At 37.9% G+C, this 21,787-nt stretch overlaps 2 protein-coding genes and 1 long non-coding RNA gene across 4 annotated transcripts; all 3 read left to right on the forward strand.

The window, feature by feature from the left end:
* Positions 1–7,496: 7,496 nt before the first annotated feature.
* On the forward strand, positions 7,497–8,207 carry LOC148867220 (G-type lectin S-receptor-like serine/threonine-protein kinase LECRK3). The gene has a single exon (XM_088976470.1). The coding sequence runs from the start codon at positions 7,497–7,499 to the stop codon at positions 8,205–8,207; it is 711 nt and encodes a 236-aa protein (XP_088832596.1).
* On the forward strand, positions 8,045–15,581 carry LOC148867221 (DNA-directed RNA polymerases II and V subunit 6B-like). 2 transcript variants are annotated; one of them, XM_088978957.1, is made up of 7 exons: positions 8,045–8,585; positions 8,745–8,826; positions 12,705–12,738; positions 12,849–13,024; positions 13,118–13,169; positions 15,180–15,247; positions 15,350–15,581. In XM_088978957.1, the coding sequence occupies exons 2-7, from the start codon at positions 8,792–8,794 to the stop codon at positions 15,417–15,419; spliced, it is 435 nt and encodes a 144-aa protein (XP_088835083.1). In that variant the 5' UTR covers positions 8,045–8,585; positions 8,745–8,791; the 3' UTR covers positions 15,420–15,581. The 2 variants fall into 2 exon arrangements, with proteins under 2 accessions (XP_088835083.1, XP_088835084.1); XM_088978958.1 differs by having other exon boundaries at positions 8,515–8,581.
* Positions 15,582–21,227: 5,646 nt separating this feature from the next.
* On the forward strand, positions 21,228–21,585 carry LOC148867222 (uncharacterized). Its single transcript, XR_016109954.1, has 2 exons — positions 21,228–21,339; positions 21,433–21,585. It is a non-coding gene; the product is annotated as an uncharacterized LOC148867222 (long non-coding RNA).
* Positions 21,586–21,787: the final 202 nt, after the last annotated feature.

A 21,787-nucleotide genomic window follows, 5' to 3' on the forward strand; every position in this document is an offset into this window, starting at 1 on the left:
AAGAATGGAAAAAGAAGAAGGAGAGGGAGAGAGAGAGAGAGAGAGAGATCAGAGGACAATTCTTTGGTGAAGTCCATCTAGGAATGGCAATGGAGCAGGTTCGAGGCGTGGATCATATTCCTCGTCCCCGCCCCCGATTCTGAAATTAACCCCCATCCCCATCCCCGATCACCATTAGGGATAAAATTTGTCCTCCATCCCCGATCCCCGATGAGAATGGGTTCTCTATGGGGACCCGAATCCCTAAAATTTTTTAGATAATAATACTTTTTGAAAAATAAACTTACTTAAAATAAATAAAAATGTTAGGTTGTAACTAATGTTTTAAATATGTTTTGATATATATATATATATATATATATATATATATATATATATATATAGTAATATAAATAATATAAATAACATTTAAATATAAATATATAATTGTGGTTGGGGCGGGGTGGGGACTTCAATCCCCATCCCCAACCCCGACCCCGATCGGGGATTCCTATTTATCCCCATCCTCGTCCCCGCCCCGCCAAAACAATCCCCATCACTGATCCCATCGGGTCGAGGAAATCAGGTCCTTGTCGGGTATGGGAAAATTGCCATCCCTCCATCGAGATGGCGGTCTAGTTCTTCTCTAGCACCGGTAGGGGTTGCAATAATCCGGGAACAAGAAGATTTTCTCCTTTATTCCTTTGGTAGACATTGCACTGCCTAATTTACTCTTTGACCAGCTTCTTATATCCCTTCCAGTAATAGACCTACCTTATTTTTGGTGCATGGTCTTGTAATAGCCCTCGTGCCCACTAGTTGGGGAGGAATGTAATTTGTTGACTAACTGCCTCTGCAACGACAACTTGTCCCCTAACACCAGTTGTCCTTGTCGCCATATCAGACCGTCTTACACTCGATATTTCCCCCTTTTTCACCCAGCTTCTGTAGCTTCTCCATCCACGTTGTCATCTAAGGGTTTGCCTTTATTTCGGACCGCAACAAGTCCAGCCAGTTAGGGACCAACCAAGTTATTGACATCAACTAAGGGGATACATGCAAAAGGGCATTCGTGGCAGCATTCTCCTTCCCTTTCTGATATTGTATCTTAAAGTTTAGGCCTAGGATTCTATTGAGAAACTTTTGATGGAAGGGAGTGCTAACCTTCTAATCAAGCAGATACTTCTAGCTTTGATGATCTAAATGAACAACAAACTTATGGCTGAGCAGGTACCGACACCACTTCTAGATTGTGACCACCATGGCGATCAATTCCTTATCATAAGTGGATCGGTCCAGATTCTGAGTGCTAAGGCTTTTATTGAAGTAGGCAAACGGTCTCCCTCCTTGAGATAACACAACACCAATGCCTACCTCGTTGGCATCACAATGTAAAGTGAATGGTTGGGAGAAATCTGATAAGGCCAAAATAGGGCCGGTCGTGAATGACTGCTTTAGTTTACGGAAGGCTTGACCTGCGGAGGGGCTCCTTCCCTGTGCACTCTTCTCAAAAGCTCCGTGAGAGGTTTGGTAAGCTTACTATGGTTCTTGATGAATTTGCGGCAATACTTGGTTAATCCTAGGAAACATCAGAGCTCTGTGATAGTTTGAGGCAATGGCCAAGTTTGGATGAAGTTGACCATGGAGGGATCGAATGCCCCCCCATTCTAAGAGATGATGTGCCCCAAATAGTCCACTTGAGCCACTCCAAATCTACACTTTCTTCTTTTTGCATAGAGCTGGTGAATCCGAAGTCAACCAAGAACCTCCCGGAGATATTCTCTATGTCTTGCCTCTGTCTTGCTGTAGACTACAATGTCGTCTAGAAAAACCAGCACGGTCTTTCTCAAGAGGTCATTAAACGCTTTATGCATCAAGGCATGGAAGGTCGAGGGGCCGTTTTGGGTATATCTTCTTCTCTGACCCAAACTTGTTGGTAGCCTGAGCATAAATCCATCTTAGAGAATATCACCTCACCGTGCAATTCATCCAGCAAGTCGTTGATGATCAACATTAGATGCTTGTCCTTAATAGTGAGGTTGTTCAGTCTCTGGTAGTCAATCCATAGTCTCCATTCTTCGTCCTTCTTCTTGATCAACAAGACCGGCGAAGCAAAAGGGCTGTTGCTCTGTTGAATCATTTCTTTGCTCAATAGCTCTTGGATGACCTTGATCTCCCCCTTTTTGATAATGGGGGTGTTGGTATGGTCTCTGACAAACCAGTTGGGTATCTAGGATGAGGGGAATGGCATGGTCTACTCGGTGATGGGGGGTAACCCTGGAGGCTCAGAGAACACGTTTGAGTATTCAACCGTCAGCTGTTGGAACAGGGAATTGTCGATGGATGGCTATTCTCCCGCCTCCCTTTTTATGACCTACAAAAGGTATATACAACATGCATGAGCCAAATCTCGTCGAGCTCATATTTCATCTACCACCTCTAAATCTCGACACCTGAGTCCCCATAGAGATTTCACCCCATGCTCATCCTGGTAGCCCAATGTCAGCCTAGAGAAATTCCACATTACCTCCCTAAGTGTCTGCAACCATTGTGTCCCCAAGATTGCATCAAAACTAAGGAGATTGAGCAGATAGAAGTCTACATGCAGTAGTACACCCTAGGTTCGTATAACACTATCACATCTTCCATTACCAAACAACTCTCTCTATTGGTCACGGTTGCTGAGAAACAAGCATCTTCCATCACTGGCACCCTAACTCTCTCTGCTACTTTCGGATCAAGAAAATTGTGGGATGAGCCACTTTCAATCAAAATGGTCACCAAGTAGGAGTCTATCATTCCCTGGATATGCATCATCTGCAGGCTGTCCATCCCATTAATGGCATGGAGTGAGGTCTCGGGTTCAGGCTCCTGCACTTCCTCTTCCTCCTCAGATTCCTCCATGTTGGCTATGATCTAGTACAACCTCCGTTGATTGTAGCGGAGGCCTAGAACATACCGCTCGTCGTAGTTGAAACACAACCCCTTATACTTCCATTCTTTGGCCTCCGCTAGGGTCAACCTCTGGATCTCCGATAGAGTCGTCTTCTTGCCCTCCAAGGGTGTCTTCAGAGGGGGCACCATTGTCATCGCTGGTGATCGACCCCTAAGGAGTTCTGCGAGTGTTCCATTCTTCTTCCTCCAACAAAGCTAATTGGAAAGCCCTTACTAGAGTTGGTGGTTCTAACTTCTCGACTCCAACTCGGATCTCCATCTTGAGCCCAAACACAATGCACTCCACCAAGTAGCCCTTTGACAACCCCTTCACTCTACTTGAGAGTTGTTGGAATTCCTCCATGTATTCCTGCATTGCTGTGGATTGGCTCAGCTTGGATAGGCATCTGGCATAGTTACTACCTTGGGGTTTGATGAAGCAGGCTTTTATCGCTGCCACCAACTATGCCTAGGAGGGGTTCGGTTGGTATTCTTTCAACCAACTGTACCACTCCACTACTTTTCCTTTAAAGATTAGACTTTCCACCGTAACCCAACGTTCCTCCAAAATCTCTTGGATCTCCAGGTATTTCCCCACCAACAACAACCACCCATCCAATCCCTTCCCATTAAACTTAGGGAGATCTACCTTCCAGAATTTTTGGTGTCCCCTCATCCTGCTTCCTGTCTGAGAGGAACCTTCCCCATTCCTCCCCGGTTGTCCACCCGTCTCTCTAGCATTTGAATCCTCTTGAGACTCCAAGTGTGAACTGGTGTGATTCATATGCTCTGTAATCTTGGCGAGCTATTTATGTATGGCCTCCTGAGTTTTCTACATAGTCTTCTACGTCCTTTCAAACCCACTAACTAGTTCTTCAATGCCTGCCATTTGGCCACCCGAGCAACTGCTTGCTCTGATACCAAGATGTCATGGACCTCTTCTTATTGCCGAGAAGAGAGGTTTGGGTTTCCCCGAGCTATGGTGGCGAAACCACTCAAGGGGGAAACATTAATAAGCCAAAAACAGAGAAGAAGATGGTTTTGTTTGAAAAGTGTGCTCACTTTATTCATTCATTCAATTATTTATAAGTGTTCGAGTTACAATCATTGCCATGTTAGCATGTATAATAATTGAAATATAAGAAATCGTAACTGCTAGGAATGGCAACGGGGCGGGGATCATATTCCCCGTCCCAGACCCCAATTATAAAAGTAACCCCCGTCCCCGTCCCCAATCCCCGCTGGGGATAAAATTTGTCCTCCATCCCTGGTGCTTGACGGGGATGGGTTCCCCGTGGGGACTCGAATCCTCGATTTTTTTAGATAATAGTATTTATTTAAAAAATAAATTTACTTAAAATAAATAAAATTTCTAAATTATAAATAATTTTCTAAATATGTTTTGATATATATAATATATAAATAATATAATAATATATATTTATTATATATAATATAAATAAAACAATAATATATACACAATCGGGGTTGGGGCGGGGCGGGGACCTCAATCCCCATCCCTGACCCCGATCCCGATCGGGGATTCCTATTAATCCCCATCCCTGTCCCAGCCCCGCCAAAACAATCCCCATCCCCGATTCCATCGGGTCGGGGAAGTCGGGTCCTCGCCGGGGATGGGGAAAATTTCCATCCCTAGTAACTAACTATGATTGCTATGTAATGGTGAGCTTAGAAAGGTAGTAGAGAATATTCCTCTGTTCTGAATTTGGCGTTAGTGCGACAGGCACGTGACATCATTTCTTTACATTGGCAATCCAAACCTAGAGGTTGTCCTCTCGACTTTGCCTTTGTCAAGTGGTCCTGAGTTATATGTATGAGCCTTTCTTGAAGTTAATCTCAATGGTCTTGAGACCATCTCAATGGTCTTGCTTTTATCTTGAACAAGAGATGGACTTTCTCCTATAGAAGAGCATTCTTTTTTCTGGTTTTTGGGTGTTTTTTCTTGGAAGCCTTGAGCAAAAGAGTGTGTCTAAGATTGTTACTTACCTGGTTCCCCACTTTAAAACCCAAGGTTCTACAACCATTACCGCAAGAAGATCAGAGATCTGAAGCTCCCCAACTTTTTACCAAAGTTGCTTCGCAGATCTGCACGCATACAGCAAAAACCCAAAAAATCTCAGAATAGCTTAAGAAAGTTTAGAAGGAAGTATTTCCTCTCCGAGATTGGCATAATAGCGTGAATCACCAAGATCCAAAGCAACAACTAGAAATCTCTGTCGAATTTAAAAAATTGATGTTTTCAAAGTTGCTTAGACGGCATTTTTTGTTCATAAATTTGCCCCAAGCTTCCTAAATCCCATTGCATTGGTTAAACCAAACGAATCTCCCTTAAAATGAATAGTATCTTCTTACGAGAAAGAGGTGTCTTCTTTCAAGGTAGAGTGTCTTATTTTAGAAGGGTAGTTTTGACATTTTTTAAAATTTTAACTCGCACATGTCATCACATGATATAGATAACTGATGGAATGTTAATGGAAGGGACTTGTTAGACACATTTTGAAAATTCGGGTATTACATAGACATGTTTTGAAATTCGGGGACTGACTTGAAACAACCCCTAAAGTTCTAGGTACTGGTAAGGAATTTTCCCTTTTATTAAAAAAAGGAAGTGGATTATTTAAGGGAAAATTCCCGATTAGTACCTTGTATTTTGGGCCTGGTGCCACTTTGGTCCTTGAACTTTAAAATGCGACAATTCAATACCCAAACTTTCAAAACATGCCAATTTAGTACTTACCATTAACTAGTCTGTTAAGTGGCATTTGAAAAGACACAAATGCCCTTTGAGTATCATCTAATTCTCTTTATTAACCATCCAAACGTTGATAAAAAATGAATAGTCCCAAATCATTACATCTTCTATTTAAGAAAGTTGGGGTCATGTCAGTAAGCATTCTAGTGATACCAACCTTCTTGAATAGAAGAGGCAAGGATTTGAGACTATTAATTTTTTATCAATAGTTAGATAATTGATAAAGAAAATTAGATGACACTCGAAGGACATTTGTGTCTTTTCAAATAGCACTTAACGACAGGTACTGGATTGGTACATTTTAAAAATTCAGATATCAAATTGTTGTGTTGTAAATTTCGGGAATCAAAGTGGCACTAGGCCCAAATTACAATTATTGATCGAGAATTTTCCCATTCACTAAAAAGATTGGAAGAAGTGGAGAGAGTCTATGGTTTCGAAGGCCGTGTGCCTGAAGGACAAGACTACTCGAGCTGGTTCCAAAGTTCATCTGACCTTTGATTTGTGAGGTTAAGTGCCTGTTTGATTTCACTTCAAACAAGTATTTTTTTTTATAAGTACTTAATAAAAGTGTTGGGGACATACATTAAGCGGAAAATAAGCATTTGTGGGTGTTTGGTAAAAAAGTACCGAAAAAGTACTTATTTGATAAAGAAGTAATTATTACAAAAGCCACTTGAGAGTTACTTTTTTTTAAGTACTTGTTAATAAGTGGACTTGCAAAAACTTTAGGACTAAAAAGTCCTTATTTATTTATTTTTAAATACCTAGAATTCCCCTGTCTCTCTCCTTAAACCCCCTTCTTCCTCACTTGAATAGGAGCGAACATACCAGCGGCAACACCTTCCTTTGGAGCAATCGGCAATCATTGGACGAGCTATAAACTCACCAGCGACCATGTCAAATTCACGTCTGAACTTGTTTTCTACATATATTCTTGAATATTTTGTTTTTTTTTTTTGAGATTTTAAATGCTTGAAACCCTCTTTACCAGATCTGGTTTTTTTGGGGCGATTTCAGGCATTCTCACTTTGCTCTCGCCAGCAACACTCAGGCCAACCATCCTCTTCCCTCGCCTTTGTTTTAAAACTATTTTTAGTGCAATATTTTGATTAAAACCGATGCATGAGTAAGGGCTAAAATTGTCATTTCTGTCAATATATGCATTTTTTGGGAAAATAACTTACCAAATATCCCCACCCTAATAAGTGTTTAAAAACATAATAAGTGATTTGACAAATGGATTATCGGTCTTAAGTGGTTGTTAAAATAAGTATTTCTAAAAAGTACTTCTAACAAGTACATTTTTTTAAGAATCACCTAATTATCAAACAAGCCTAATAGATGATTAAGTACTTGTGAAAGAATTTTTTAGAAGTACAACTCGGATCATGTTGATTTGGATTTATATCTATTTGGGTGAAGTATATTGATTCAAATCAAAACTAATTTTAGTAAATAATTAATAGACATCACCCTTTCATTAACGGAGGATGTGCCAATGCCCACCGAGGACTACTAGGACAGAGTGACGTTGAACAGCCATGGAAATTTGCAGCAACATGTGTACCAGAAGAAGAAAAACAGTCAATGGAAAATGGCGAGGAGAGTAATAACCGAGCCCTGCACGGTGTATGCTATTTGTGGGGTGTACGGGATTTGCTCTTCACCAGATAATGAGACAGTCAGCTGTGACTGCCTCTCGGGTTACCGCCCCTTAGATCCCAATAACATTGCTAAGGGATGCTACCCAAAGATCAAGCCGGATCATTGTATAGAGAAGCCATAATTGACGAATTTCACGGTGGAAATGATCGATGATGCTGATTTTCCTAATGCCGGTTTTGCAAATTTGGGAAGAGTAACACCAACAGACGAGGAGGGCTGTAGGAAGGCACTCATGGATGACTGTTATTGCATGGCTGCTTCATTTGTCAATTCAACTTGTTACAATAAGAGGATGCCAATTCTGAATGTTAGAATTAGCCGCAATTCTACAAATGGGTATAAGGCGTTAATCAAAGTGCCGAAACAGATTAGTGATGGAGGAGGTATTCTGGATGGTGATCATGGCGGGAAGAAGTCTGTAAGTCGGGGTCTACTGAAAGCTGGTCTTTTCACAAGTGTTGCGTTTGCTCTGTTGTTCGCAGCTCTTGCCGTCTACTATCACCCTTTAGTTGGACGACTCATCAGACGATCCAGAAGGCCCTCTGCAGATGTGGACGCTATGTTGATTAACCTGAGAGCTTTTACATTTGAGGAGCTGCATGAAGCAACATGTGGGTTCACAACAAGACTATGCCGAGGATCATTTGGGATGGTTTACAGCGGGACCCTGATCATAGAGTATAAACAGATTGAGATTGCTGTGAAGGCTCCGGAGAAGATAGCTGTTGCTGAACAAGTCGAGAAGGAGTTTGAGGCGGAGCTGACGGCTATTGGTCGAACACATCACAGGAATCTGGTTCGCCTGTTGGGCTTCTGTAATGAGAACAAGCACCGGATTTGGTTTACGAGCTAATAAAGAATGGAACTCTCTCTGGTTTGCTCTTCAAGCAAGGGGAGAAACCGAGTTGGGAGCACAGAGTGGAGTGTATAGAGGAAAGAGACCAAACGGCAGGTCCGCTGGCCACGGTTCTTCACCGCCGATCGTCGCCGGTGGACCTGCAACTGATGTGCCACTGCTGCTGGGGTTTGAAGGTCAAATAAGTGGAGAAGGGGGAGGTATAATCTCGCGGGGGTAAGTATTTAAAAACAATTTAATGTGTGGTCCCATACTAAATAAAAAAAGTACTTATTTTTTAACTGTCCTCAAATGCTTTAAATCTGCTTCGGGAGTAAAAGAGAGACCAGAGTTCGGAGACGGGAAGTACATATTGCGATTGCGATTAGCAGGCAGGTAAGTTGATTTATTTTGGTTCTTCCGTGGTCGAGGTGCTGTCGGAATCGACTCAGGAGGGGGATATTGCTGTTAGGCTACAGAAGATCCGGCTTCTCTTTTCCCCTTTCTATTTCCTGTATTAAAAACCACCGCCGCAATTGTTTCCCACTTTGTTAGGGTTTTGCTTTGCATATTGCGGGATAAGAAAAGCTGCGTAGACGACTATGGCGGACGAGGACTACAACGAAATGGATATGGGGTTTGTACCTCTCTCTCTCTCTCTCCCTCTCCTCTGGTGTGTGTGTGGAGACACTAAAACACTTGCCTATTTTCTGTTGGTTTTCGAGATATAGTAATTAGGGTTTTCTCTTCTTCCACGTACTACGGTTTAGTTCCTATTTGTTCGACCCTGTTCTCTTTCTTATTTGGTATGTAAATTCCTTGTTCGAGTCTTTTTTTTCCTCTTTGCAAAAAGTATATAAGATTCGTATTACTTTGCAAAATGATAAAATATACAAATAGAGTACATTCAGGTGATACACTGATCTAGTCATCGCCTGTTAGGAAATTTAGCTATAGCTCTATCTAAACAAGGACATAAGGAACTTCTCTATATTTGTTTCTGACAGATAGCTAGGAATGAAACAATCCGTTTCTTTTCCTTAGAACGACTTCCTGAGAGGCGACCCTATATAAAACATGATCGCAGTTGTTTCTTTCCAAAGCAACCAGAAAGACAACAAAACGGGTATATTGCTCTGTGAGCTTCCCTTTCTTACTCAACCCTTTATTTGCTAGCGTAAGAGGCTATCTTGTGATCTGGTAAATTCACAACACACACAAAGATATTCTGTTAGAACAGAGCCTTGGAGAGATGCATGAGTGACTGAACCATTGGGTAGTCGAATGGACGTATGAGGTTTAGAATGATAGAAAAAAGAGGGAGATGATATCATGTGGTTAGATGCACCACTATCCACAATCCATTCAATAGGAGGTGTGGAGTGCTTACCAGCGGTGACATTTGCAACGAAGTCAAATGACTCTTGGTTTAACAGGGAAAGGAGTTGTGAATATTGGTGCATGGTAAGACCTACTATTGGAGATGTTTGATCCACATGCAACAGATTTGTCATCAGCAGAGGCACAAGAGGCTGGTCGATCAGTCTTGGAAGAATTGGCTTGATGTGTTGGAGCTTTGTTAGTTCGGCAACGATTCCAATTGGGAGGATAGCCTATGAGAGCATAGCTCCGGTCTTTGGTGTGGCTTGTGTGTGTGCAGTGGTCACATGAATTTTGATCGGAGATTACCATTCTTGGAAGTATTTGCTGCTAGAGCTTCTACTTCAGGTCAGGTTGTAGTACACGGGGAGAAACCACCAATTGATGTTGCTCTTCTTCTTGAGTGATAAGGGCATAAGCCTTACTCAGTGAGGGCAGAGGCTTGGACCTGAGGGTACTTGACAGAATGGCATTAAAGGACTCATTGAATCCCATGAGAAATTGATGTAGTTGCTCTCTTTCACGCTTTGTTGCAAGGGCTTTGGATGTTCCATAGGTACATTTTGGATATTCTGCAAGAGAGCTGAGTTCATCCCATAGAGTCCTCAGTTTAGTGAAATATGTTGTCACCGATGATTTTCCTTGTTGAAGAAGAGCAAGGTCTCGCTTCAGTTGATGGATATGTGGGATATTAGCCCGAGAAAACCATTCTTGGATCTCTTTCCAAATATCAGCAGAAAACTTGATGAAGGTCACATTGTCGTATCTCTTTGTTCAGTGAAGTGAAAATCCATGCAACTACCATGGAGTTGCACTTAACCCAGGCATTTAGATCTGGCTCATTGGAAGCCGGACATGGTAAAGATCCATCAACAAAGACGAGTTTATTCTTTGCCCTCAGAGCATTGGTCATGCCTTGTCGCCACATCGAGAAATTGTCTCCGGTGAGCTGGCATGATACAAGAGTAGCTCCCGGGCTATCAAATGGATGCAAGAAGTATGGAGTGTTTACTGTGTTCTCTATTGCAAACTGGTGGTTATAGTCTAGATCTTAAGTGGAAAAAAGAGGAGATAGAAAAACAGAGCACAAGAGGTGACAACAAGGAGAAGAAACAGAGCAGCTCCGGTGCAGAAATTGGAGGAAGACGATGGAAACTAGAGCTTTCAACACTGGATTTGAGGAGAGTGAGAATGGAACTCTGATGCACGATTTTGGAGCAGAGGATGTGGTGGTGGTGGCGGAGGAACTATCGCTCTGATACCATGACGATAAGTATCAGAGAAGAAGAATTATTGAATTGAATTAATTTAGGAAGATACATGTGATATATATAGGCATGGGTTTACAGTTGTTATAACAGTTTTGTACACGTGGCAAGTGAGGCAACTGTGGTAACTAATCTTGATATTGGCAGCTATAGTAACTGTTCTTGGTATTCTTGATATTCCAACATGTTAACTCATCCACTTCTGAGCAAAACACATAGCTAGTCAGCTAGAGATGAAAACTTTTCTTTTAAGAAGTTGATCCTCAATAATTTAGGAGCTTAGTAAAAGATTGAGTTGGACACTTGCTTTTCCCATTATGGTGTTTCGCTCTCGAGTAACATCTTGCATGTGGAATGGAGATGTTCCCTTAACACGAAATATTTATTTTATGTGTTTTGTCCATCAAATGCTGCTAGTACGGACTCGTAAAGACAGTTTAAATCAATACCCATAGGTAGCTGCAGAGGGTAGATTATAGAGTTTCAATAATTAAATAGTTCCATGTCATGTAGCAGAATTAATCATATGAATAATGTAAGTGGAGAATAATCTACTATGTTATTTGTGTTAGGCCAAAGTCGTTGGTTCCTTATATCTTGTGTCAAAGAAAAAAAAAAATTTCAGTCTTCTGTTGCCTCTAAATAATCTTGTAGAGCTAGAAAATTTTACATGATCAATTAAACTAGTATTGTGACTACCATTTGGCGTACTGCAGTTTTATATAGTTTTGCATTTATTCATGCTAAAATGCGATCGATTTGCTTGAACTCTGGACTTGTTTTGTTGAGCTCAATACAGTTGGATTTGAACTGTGAGGCTTAGTGCCCAGGCCGACCTTTTCCAGTGGTTGCGATTATCTCATCTTTCTTGAAACTTGCAATTGACATTGTTAAATTTGAAGCCTTAGCTATTTAAGAATGACCAAGCCTACCATTCCTTCTTAGGCATCAATTATGTCTATAGATCAATCTTGCTTTGTTGATTAGTTAATATTTCAAAATATGATATACATTTCAGTAATTTTCTTGTTCCAGCCTGAGCTGATTGATGTTTTCCATTGAATCAATCCGGTCTGACCTAGTACAGCTTTTTTGGTCTGCATATCATCATCATAGCCTTTTTTTTATCAGTAAACATGTATTTTATTAAATTTCAGATTGTGAACAGTTTATACAATATGGTGATGGGACTGTTGATCCCTTTAATCACTCTATTCTATCGCTCATTACAGTGCAGCCCAAAATAGTTGTTGTCTCTGCCCCCTGTTTTGCTAAAACATTAGCCAGCCCATTTGCACTTTTTCGGACCCATTTAAATTCAGCCTAACCTCCTTTGCAATTTTTCCACTTCCCTTATCACATGTTTAAACGTCCACGGGGTATGGCTGCTGTTTGCTGCCCAGGAAATTACTATTTTTGATTCCCCTTCCCTAATCACATCATCATCATAGCCTTGTCTCAACTATATGGAGTTGGCTGCATGAGTCCTGTTTTGCCATTCTGTTCTGTATTATTGAATTATGGACACTTAAATCATTTCTTATTAGTTATTATTTTCACCCAAGTCCTTTTCAGTCTGCCCCCTAGCTCTTCTAGCTCCTTCGACATTAACAGATCACTTTTCCTAACAGGTGCCATAGATGATCTTCTATGCACATGCCAAACCATTGCCATATACTGTTTCTCATTTTATCACCTATTGGAGATATTCCTAGGTTCCTTGACTCATTCATATGACCTTGTATGACCCTGTTGTTCTGTACCAATGACCAAAGTTGTGTAGTTTCTGTTCTGTATCTAAAGCATTTTAAACCTTGTATGACCCTGTTGTTCTGTACCAATGCTGACAAGAAACTTATTCCTGTAGGTATGAAGATGAGCCAATAGAACCTGAGGTTGAGGTAAAAAGAACTAAACAAATAAATCTTTGGATGTGCTTCTAAATTGTCTTCAAGGCATCAACTGTTATATATGTCTAGTTGAATTGATCAAGATATTGGCTAATTATTAGGAAGGAGCAGAGGAGGATGTGGATAACAATAACAATGAAGACGTCCCTGATCCTCTTATGGCTGAAACGGAAGAGAAGGAGGAACAAGAATCAGTTGAGCGACGAAGAAAGACATCAAAATATATGACTAAGTATGAACGTGCTCGTATCTTGGGTACACGTGCCCTGCAGATCAGGTTTCATTCTTATGCTTCCTTGTCATTCTAAAATTTTTGTTAAAGGATAATAACTATGAAGCTTTATAATGACCTATGGTGCCTACTGAACAGTATGAATGCACCTGTGATGGTTGAGTTGGAGGGTGAGACTGATCCACTTGAGGTAAGCTCTCTTACAAAGACTACTTGAAAGAATGAAAAGCAACTGGCACAAGCATCCACACTACACCTAATGAAGAAAAAATGGATACAGCTACTCATGGGTTAGAGTTGCACTGTAAGAAAAAAGTTTGTGTGATTTTTGAACATGGCATTTGTAGGGTTGTTAAAAAGGCATTGCATTTTTCTCTCATATAATTTTATGTTATGGTAACTGGTAAGGGTGCTTTTATCCAAAAGTATTAACAACCCACCCCGCCTCTACCCCCAATTTCCTAGTTGCCACTTGGCTTTGTCTATGTGCATCAAGGGTGATATATTAGTTATTTTAAAAGCATTGACTGCCTCATAAGTTTGTTTTGCCAAATTTTTCCCTATTATCAGGTAGGCACATTCAGATACTGTGCACTGTTCTCCCTCTCCATGGAAATGAACCATGTATTTGGATTGTTCATGGCATGATAACTTCGATTATGTCTACCTAACCCTTTGTGCCTTCTAGGTGTCGATTAACTCATTACTCATAGGAAGGTGGTTGTGCTGCTTCTTTATTTTTTACCAAATATGAATTTGTTCTGATTTATCAAGAATGTCCCACTGTGTGAATCACAGACCAATTCATTGTTTGAACAATACAATTAGTCCTAGTGAGAAGATGTTCTTGTATGTGTGACATCTTTGTGAAGGGAGCAAGAATTCTCTGGTGATTCAAACCTCCTGGTGTATCATATTCTTTTTTTTTTTTATCATCACTGGTGTATCATATTCTTGTCATTTAAGAAATCTCTATTACCAGAAAAATTACACTAGGTGATTCAAACCTCCTGGTGTATCAAATTCTCTGGTTAATAGGGAAAATGGAGAAGAATTTTAATTGGTGGATGGTTAAGTGACAAACTGATAATTTGCATCTTATGCTTGGATTATCTGATTAGGATTTGAGATTTCCTCATGACCCATGACATGCCAAACTCCAGACTCCATATTTTGTTCTACGAATGCTGTCTTGTACTGAACATGCATATTGCCCAAATTCTCAATTTTTATTTTTCTTCCATTAAACTGAACATTTCTATCAAGTTGTTATAAATAAATATAAATAATTGACTGTTATAACAAGTAAAATTGTTTCTGCCTTCTCTAAAAATCCTCCTTGGTTATTAAATTGCCGATTCAATTTTCACCTTTTTTTGGTAAATGAATAATTTTTTTATCAGATTGAATTATTCATAGGTTGGACCTGGAGGCTGGATCTCATGTTTGTAAATTTTAGCTGATATTCGCTCTGATTATTTGTAGTGTGCATCACCAGATCAAACCCATCGTCCGATCTATTTTGAACAGATATATGCTATTGTACACCAATACAACATGTCTGTTCCAATTGATTTCTTCTTTTCTATTTTTTTCTTATCACAATTTTTTTTTATGGATTTTTTCTTATCACATTTTAATGGAGATACTTGGGATGCAACTTGGGTGAGCCTGTGTTGGGAAATTACTACAATTTGAATGGGCCTGTCTCATGGTTTAGAAAACTGGACTGGACTGGATGGTTGGACTAGTTGACCCGGGAACCGGTCAGGTAACTGGTTCTGTTTCACCCTAAAACCACTTTTTGGCTAAAACCTGTTGATTTGGTTAGTGACCTGCTGACTTGGGTGGTTGAACCGTCAACCCAAGCAACGGTTTTGGCCATTTATTTTTTATTTTTAAGTCAGAATGGGCTATCCATTCGAACCGGATGGTCGGACCATTAGACCTGGGAACCAGTCCCCAGAACAGTTCCTTCTCCGGTTCGGTCCAGTTTTTAAAACCTTGGTCTGGCCTGAAAGCCTAGGTCCAATGGAGTGTAAAATCTTCAACTCCACCCCTAGGAATACTTGGTCATTGTCTGTTGTATTGGTGGGGGAGATGGCACACAGAGGCTTCTTTATTTTGAGGATATGCATTGGTATGGTAATATTAGTCAAGGTAGATGATTCACTCAATTATCTGTCTTCTAATGTTCTAGATTGCAATGAAAGAACTCCGAGAGCGAAAGATACCCTTCACCATACGACGCTACTTGCCTGATGGAAGGTAAGTTTCTTGGTCCAACTTCACTTCTGTGGGTCTGTTTCTCTTAACAGCGAAGGAACCAATGTGTGCATGGCATTTCTAAACACCTTTATAACTCGGCAGCTATGAAGATTGGGGAGTTGATGAGCTGATTGTGGAAGATACCTGGAAGAGACAGGTGGGAGGTGACTGATCGATGCACATGGTTTGGAACAATATTAAGAAACGTTCACTGACATTGTCAAAGAGGTTTTGGTAGCCACTGTAATTTGAGTGGCAAAGACCTGCTCTTTCTATAGTGCGTGAAGATGGACATTAGAATGGATTGTGGAATACAAGAACAATGTTTACTGTAGGCAGTTCTCTTGGAAATTAAAGAAAGTCTTACCTTAAGGCTGTGTTTGGTTTGAAGGAAAAGGTAGGGAAAGGAAGGGAAAGGCGGGGAAATCTATACAAAGTTATTTAAAGGTTTCCCTACCTTTCCCTTCCTTTCCTTACCTTTTTCTTCAAACCAAACGTAGCCTAAGGAAAGCTTTAGGTGGCTTCTTTATTTATTTTTTTTTTTTTATATGGTGCAATATAGTACAGTTTCCCAATGAGGGTGATATTGGTTACAATATTGGGGTGGCCTAAGTTACTTGCTTTTCAGCTTTTTAATCGCTAGACTACTCCCAAAGTCCCAATAATATGCTAAAGGTGATGAGAACTATCAATGAGGCAATAAACAATGTATGTCCGAGCAAACGGAGACCACTGATCTCAACTGAAATGAAGTAGAATCATAGAATGCTTGTAATGCACAATAGGACAGCACGCCAAAGAGGGCCTTTGATATTAGATTAGATGTGTTTATACCCGTCTTGCATTTTGTTTTTTGCGCTTTGTACCAAACTCTTGCATTACATGGTTAGTCCCATGTCCATTACCCAACACTCAAAGGAGAATGGGGATGCATCCTGCGGCCTTTTTATTCTGTAAATTTTGTAATAATCTAAGCCTTGTCCCACCTATATGGGGCAAGGTTCAAAATTTCGTTACGTATTGGCCTGTATTCTTTTTTGTCGTGTGGAAAGCGTATCATGCCTGTATTGGTAATGTTTTGGTGAGTATCAGCCTGTTTTGGTGCTATAATGCAAATTTATTGTTATGGAAATTAAGAAAAACTTTATTCAAAGGAAGGCTTTTAAACCTATTTTAGAAGCCCTTTATTTTTCCAAACCCTCTAAAAACCTTCACACCATTCATAGAGATTGAAATATAGCCAAAATTTACTAAAACATCTATAAATTTGCAAGATCCAAGAAGTTTTTCAAGATTCTTAAAAATGAACGAAAACATGTATTTTTTTTTTACAATCAAAGCCAATGTTGTGTTTTTTTTTTTTTAGTTTGGATGCTTAGAATCATCTTTTTGTTTGTTGATATGCTATTCTGGTGAAAAAAACCTCACTTATTTTGCTCCTATATGTAGATCTTTGTGAATATTTGAAGAAATTCCAGAATAGTAAATAAATCTGAAAGAAATGAACATTTTAGGTTTTTCTTGTTATCCACCTCTAAAAATTGACTATGTTGTAGATCTATGGATAATCTACTTGAAATTTCTTGTAAATAATTGATTTTTTTAAAAAATTTTCAAATTTTGGAATAATATATAATGTATAGATGATTTCTTCAATTTTATGTGATCTAACCCTGTAGGTTGAATATGTTGTAGAGCTAAGATTGACATCAATATATTGAAATATCATGTGAAAAAATTAATTTGTTTTTTCTTTAATTTTTAATTTTTAGATTATAAATATTTATTTATTTCTCTAATTTTTTGCTATGGTTTAAATTCTAATAATAAATATTTACAGTAAATATATGGATGATCTATTATGTCCATAAATCCATTCAATTTTTCTGTTACATATTTACATTTTAAATTTTAGTTTAATTTTTAAAATAAAACATGAAAATAATTATTTGAATAAAATAAATATTTAATTAGTTTTTGGAATGAAACATGCAAAATAAGTATTTCATCTATTATGTCCATAAATCCATTCAATTTTTTCTGTTACATATTTACCTTTTTTTATTAATTTTAATTTATTTTTTAGAATAAAACATGAAAAATAATTATTTGAATAAAAATAAATATTTATTTAATTTTTAGAATGAAACTTGCAAAATAAGTATTTCATCTATTATGCCCATAAATCCATTCAGTTTTTCTCTTACATATTTACTTTTTTTTAATTTTAATTTAATTTTTAGAATAAAACATGCAAAATAATTATTTGAATAAAAATAAATATTTATTTAATTTTTAGAATGAAACATGCAAAATAAGTATTTCATCTACTATGTCCATAAATCCATTCAATTTTATTATTACATGTTTATTTTTTATTTTTAAAATAAAACATGAAAAATAGTTATTTGAATAAAAATAAATATTTATTAAATTTTTAGAATGAAACATGCAAAATAAGTATTAACTTTAGAATAAAAATAATAGATGTACATGAAGCCATTCAAGAAAATATTTGTTTAATTTTTAGAATAAAACATGCAAAATAATTATTTGAATAAAAATAGATAATTATTTAAAAGATATGAAAAAAATGTTTGATTCAATAATTACAAATTTTACATCATTATTTGATTCAATAATTGTTAATTGTTTAATTGGATTAGATAACACTAGGCAAAATGTTTAAAGCAATTAAAAAGAACTTTTAGTAATATTTAAAAATATTAAAAACTACAGAATAAAAGGCATTGATGTATTTCACATGATAATCTATAATTTGAATGTGAATATAATTGTGGCCTAAAAAATATGAAAACAATTATAATTTTTTAATTGGATACTTGTGTTACATAATAATTTAAAAAATATTTATTTTTTTTTAAATTTCATAATAACAATTGAAAATTAGTTTACTAACATATTAACACTTAAAATTGGATAATTCATATAATAATTGAATTTTTATGTGATTCATGTAAAGTTGTAAAAATCATATTGGGATTCAAATATTGAATTTGTAAATTATAATAGATTTAAAATTTGAAGTTGGAACTTGGAAGATTGGAACTGAATCAAGTACTTTATTAGATAGTATGTCAATGTTCCTGTTTGTTGATTATAATATGTTTTTTCATAAAACCCATTAAAATATATGATTTTTATGTATAAATAGCTTGTTTAAGTCTTATATTTAGTGATATTAATGTTTATTTATGATTTATTAGAGTATTTATAACATTTTCACATGTATCTTAATTTTTCGCTTGTATTCATGTGTATCCAAAGCGTATCCTGATACATCTCTTAAATTTGCCTTTCTGATACGCATAGGATTTCCAATATTTTGAACCTTGATATGAGGTCAGTAAAATGTCTATCTTGTCACATTATATTGTGCTCAATATAATCCATTGTTAAATTATGGATGCTCAAATCATTTTTAAATGATGTAAAAGGATATTTGTTATTAACTTAATATCAATCATTTACAATCTTGCAGCTTCTTTTTATGCCTGTGACCAAACCATATTAATTTTTCACATTTGATCACCTATCGGAGTTATTTCTAGGTTCGTAAGACTTTATTTTTGACATTATACTTGTTAATTTTACCACTCTGCTCCATATAAGAATCTAGATGCATTCCACCATTTGTCCATTTTGCTCTAATTCTATGAATTCATCCTCATTCTCAATTAAAGTTCAAGGAAGAGTCACATTAAGTTACCCCTTGGTCTTTATTCCTAAGTGTTTTGCAGTACCATAGCTAAAAATTGAGATTTGAGTAAAAAATTGGCAAAATTAGTGGGCCAAGGCACCTTGCATTGCCTAGATTGCAAAAAGTTGTAAAAAAAGGATAGTCCCAACCAAACCACTGAGTTCTAGTTTATGGCGTCTGGAAGTATTCTTGATTTGTAGTTTGTGACCTACTGTCCGGGTTTAGTGGGTCAGCGGTTCAACCGCCTCAGGTGGATCATTGACCAAATCAATGATTTTTAAAATAATGTCAGATGTTAGGTTAATCTAGACCAAGATCATAATTGAGCCACTGGTTGAATGGTCCAACCGAGTGAGTGAACCACGAATTGAAAACACTGAATCCAGCAGAAATAGTCTTATCCTACCAAAATCAAAGCTGTTTCTATTTGATGTGAGTGTCAGCCTATTTTAAAAGAGAGTATTTCCTCTTCTTTTTCATAAATGTGATGTATTATGTGACTCCGGATCTCATTCTGCCCATGACTACCTAAAATGCATCATCCCCATAAATTGGGAATATCTCCCTCTGCATAATACCGTATTATGTGGGTAGAGGTAGGTAGAATTTGTGTATCCGGATATGTCCTCGTGTATCCGCCCGACACCTGATTTCTCCATCAACATTGCAATAGTAAAAGACAATATTTTGGCGAAATAATACGAACCACCATACATATCTCTCCTTTTTCCTCCCTTACTTGCCATGAGATTTGACATCTAAATTTGTGATCCCTTCATTAGAGATGGCCCACCAAAATTTGTGAGACTTGTGGGGTATAGCATGATTGAGGCATCACATTTTCTGTCTCCAATTTTGGGGTATACCAAAATTGGATCATTTGGTTTCAGATTTGCAGCATTACAACAAGCGCGGTCTTCCCTTCTTCATTGAAGACTGAGGAGAGATGCTTAGAGTGGCTGTTTGCTTGTTGATGACTCTGGCTGCCTCCGTCGTCTTATGGTGGTTTTATGCCAAGAATGTCCAGATCCCCATCAACCCAGTTGCTGATATTAGAAGGGTATCTCTCTCTGTCTTACTTTCAGTAGAAATAAAAACCTGCAAAATTAAGAAGGAATTATGTTGTTAACAGTATGTGATTTTAACTTTGATACATCAAATGTTATTGATCCTCATATATATAAAATTATTTGATGTTATCTTAATGACTGAGTCTGAATAAAAATGTCTAATGTACGGGGCTACTGCCTACTACGGGTTTGGATGTTGTCCTGCACAGAGAGAGAGAGAGAGAGAGAGTCTGTTTTCAAGATTTGAAGAATGGAACAACCCAACTGTTGCACCAAGGCCAGATGGATGGAGCCTTAATTCATAGTGTGATATGTCTCTCTGAGTTTTGGTGGCTTCATAGTCTCTGATCTCCGCTGGAATACTGGTCATTACTATATAAGGCAAGCCTATTGATGAGGTTGACCGGAAACTCTGCCAACATGTGATACGTGTTCAAGACCAAGTCATGGAGGTACTAGCTTTAATGGAAAGCTAATTTTCTAAACATTGTTTAGGGGTGTTCATTTAGTCGGTTCGGAAATAAAACCTGACCAACGTTTTGGTTAGGTCATTTTCATGAACCGAACTAAATTAGACTTGAAAATTTGATTATTTTGGTTAGTTAAAATATAAAATGTATTTTATATTAATGTTAATATTAATAGGAGTATTTATAATTAAAAATTAAAATATAAATATATGTATTTATTTTGATTAATTCAGTTTTCGATTTGATTTAGTTGAATTTCTTTTCACAAACCGAACTAAACACTAAAAAACGAATTTTTTAAAATTTTAAAATCAAACTGAACCACAAACTAAAATAACGAAACCCAATCGATTTATTTGAATCAATTCGATTTCGATTTGGTTTTTGATTTGATAACCGAATTTGAACACCTGGTACGGAAAGCCGTCCCAAATGGTCTGGGTTAGGACTTGGGATTGGAAGCCTCAGGCAAAGCACGGGACACGGCCGATGGCATTTCTTTGTGACATTAGTATGGAATATTGGTATATCTTATATGCGTAACATGGTCTCAATTCGAACCAATCCGGTCTAACCCGGGTGGATGGGTTGACCACTAAGTACGCCGTGATTACGTATTACGTAACGTAATAATTTAAGTCCAAAAAATGGCCATTGGTACTTGGTAAAGGCTTCATTTGTAAATTCAGAATTGAAAGCCCATAAGAATAATTTTCAGATAACCAACGGCCTCGTGTAATTCACGGGCCCCGCCAGCTGCCACGAGGAACACGAAGAAATCTTTGTTTTCTCCTCCGTCGAAGCCTTGCTTTGCTTTGCGTTGTTTCTACGGTTTCTTCTTTCTCCCGCCTTTTCTGAGCGTTGGTAGTGAGTTTTTTTTTTTCTGAGAGTTGTCAGTGAGTGCTCTTCTATGGCGGATTCTAGGGTTCTGTTCTTCGACGTTCTTCGGTCAAATGGTTCTTTAATTGGAGAATGGAAACACACGAAATTTAAATTGACGTTGGATCTGTTTGGTAGGAAGTTGCAGTAGTTGTTGTTGATGATGTGATTCTTTGCCTGTTCTCTCCATACTGAAAGGTTAGTTTTTTCTTTCTTTAATTTAATTTTCTTATGTAAATCTATCTTTCCTTTCACTCTTCTGTCATCCATACCTACTTCTTAGCTTGAGTTTCAATTCAGACCCTGGCGTCGTGATTGATTGGCGAAGAACTAAAATATACCAAGAAAAATGTCCGTATTGTCTATTGAGTTTGGTGAGTTGGTTTGGATTTCCAAACTT

This window comes from Nelumbo lutea, chromosome 3 (genome assembly GCF_056320005.1).
Source record: "Nelumbo lutea isolate HS-2025 chromosome 3, American lotus-T2T, whole genome shotgun sequence".
Lineage (NCBI taxonomy): Eukaryota > Viridiplantae > Streptophyta > Magnoliopsida > Proteales > Nelumbonaceae > Nelumbo > Nelumbo lutea.

Excerpts from the sequence above, each read along its gene's own strand:
- LOC148867220 (XM_088976470.1), top strand. The coding sequence starts at position 7,497 with ATGATCGATGATGCTGATTTTCCTAATGCCGGTTTTGCAAATTTGGGA.
- LOC148867221 (XM_088978957.1), top strand. The coding sequence starts at position 8,792 with ATGGCGGACGAGGACTACAACGAAATGGATATGGG. Across the intron at positions 13,170-15,179 it reads GTGAGACTGATCCACTTGAG|ATTGCAATGAAAGAACTCCG; the intron begins GTAAGCTCTCTT and ends CTAATGTTCTAG. Across the intron at positions 15,248-15,349 it reads CGCTACTTGCCTGATGGAAG|CTATGAAGATTGGGGAGTTG; the intron begins GTAAGTTTCTTG and ends ATAACTCGGCAG.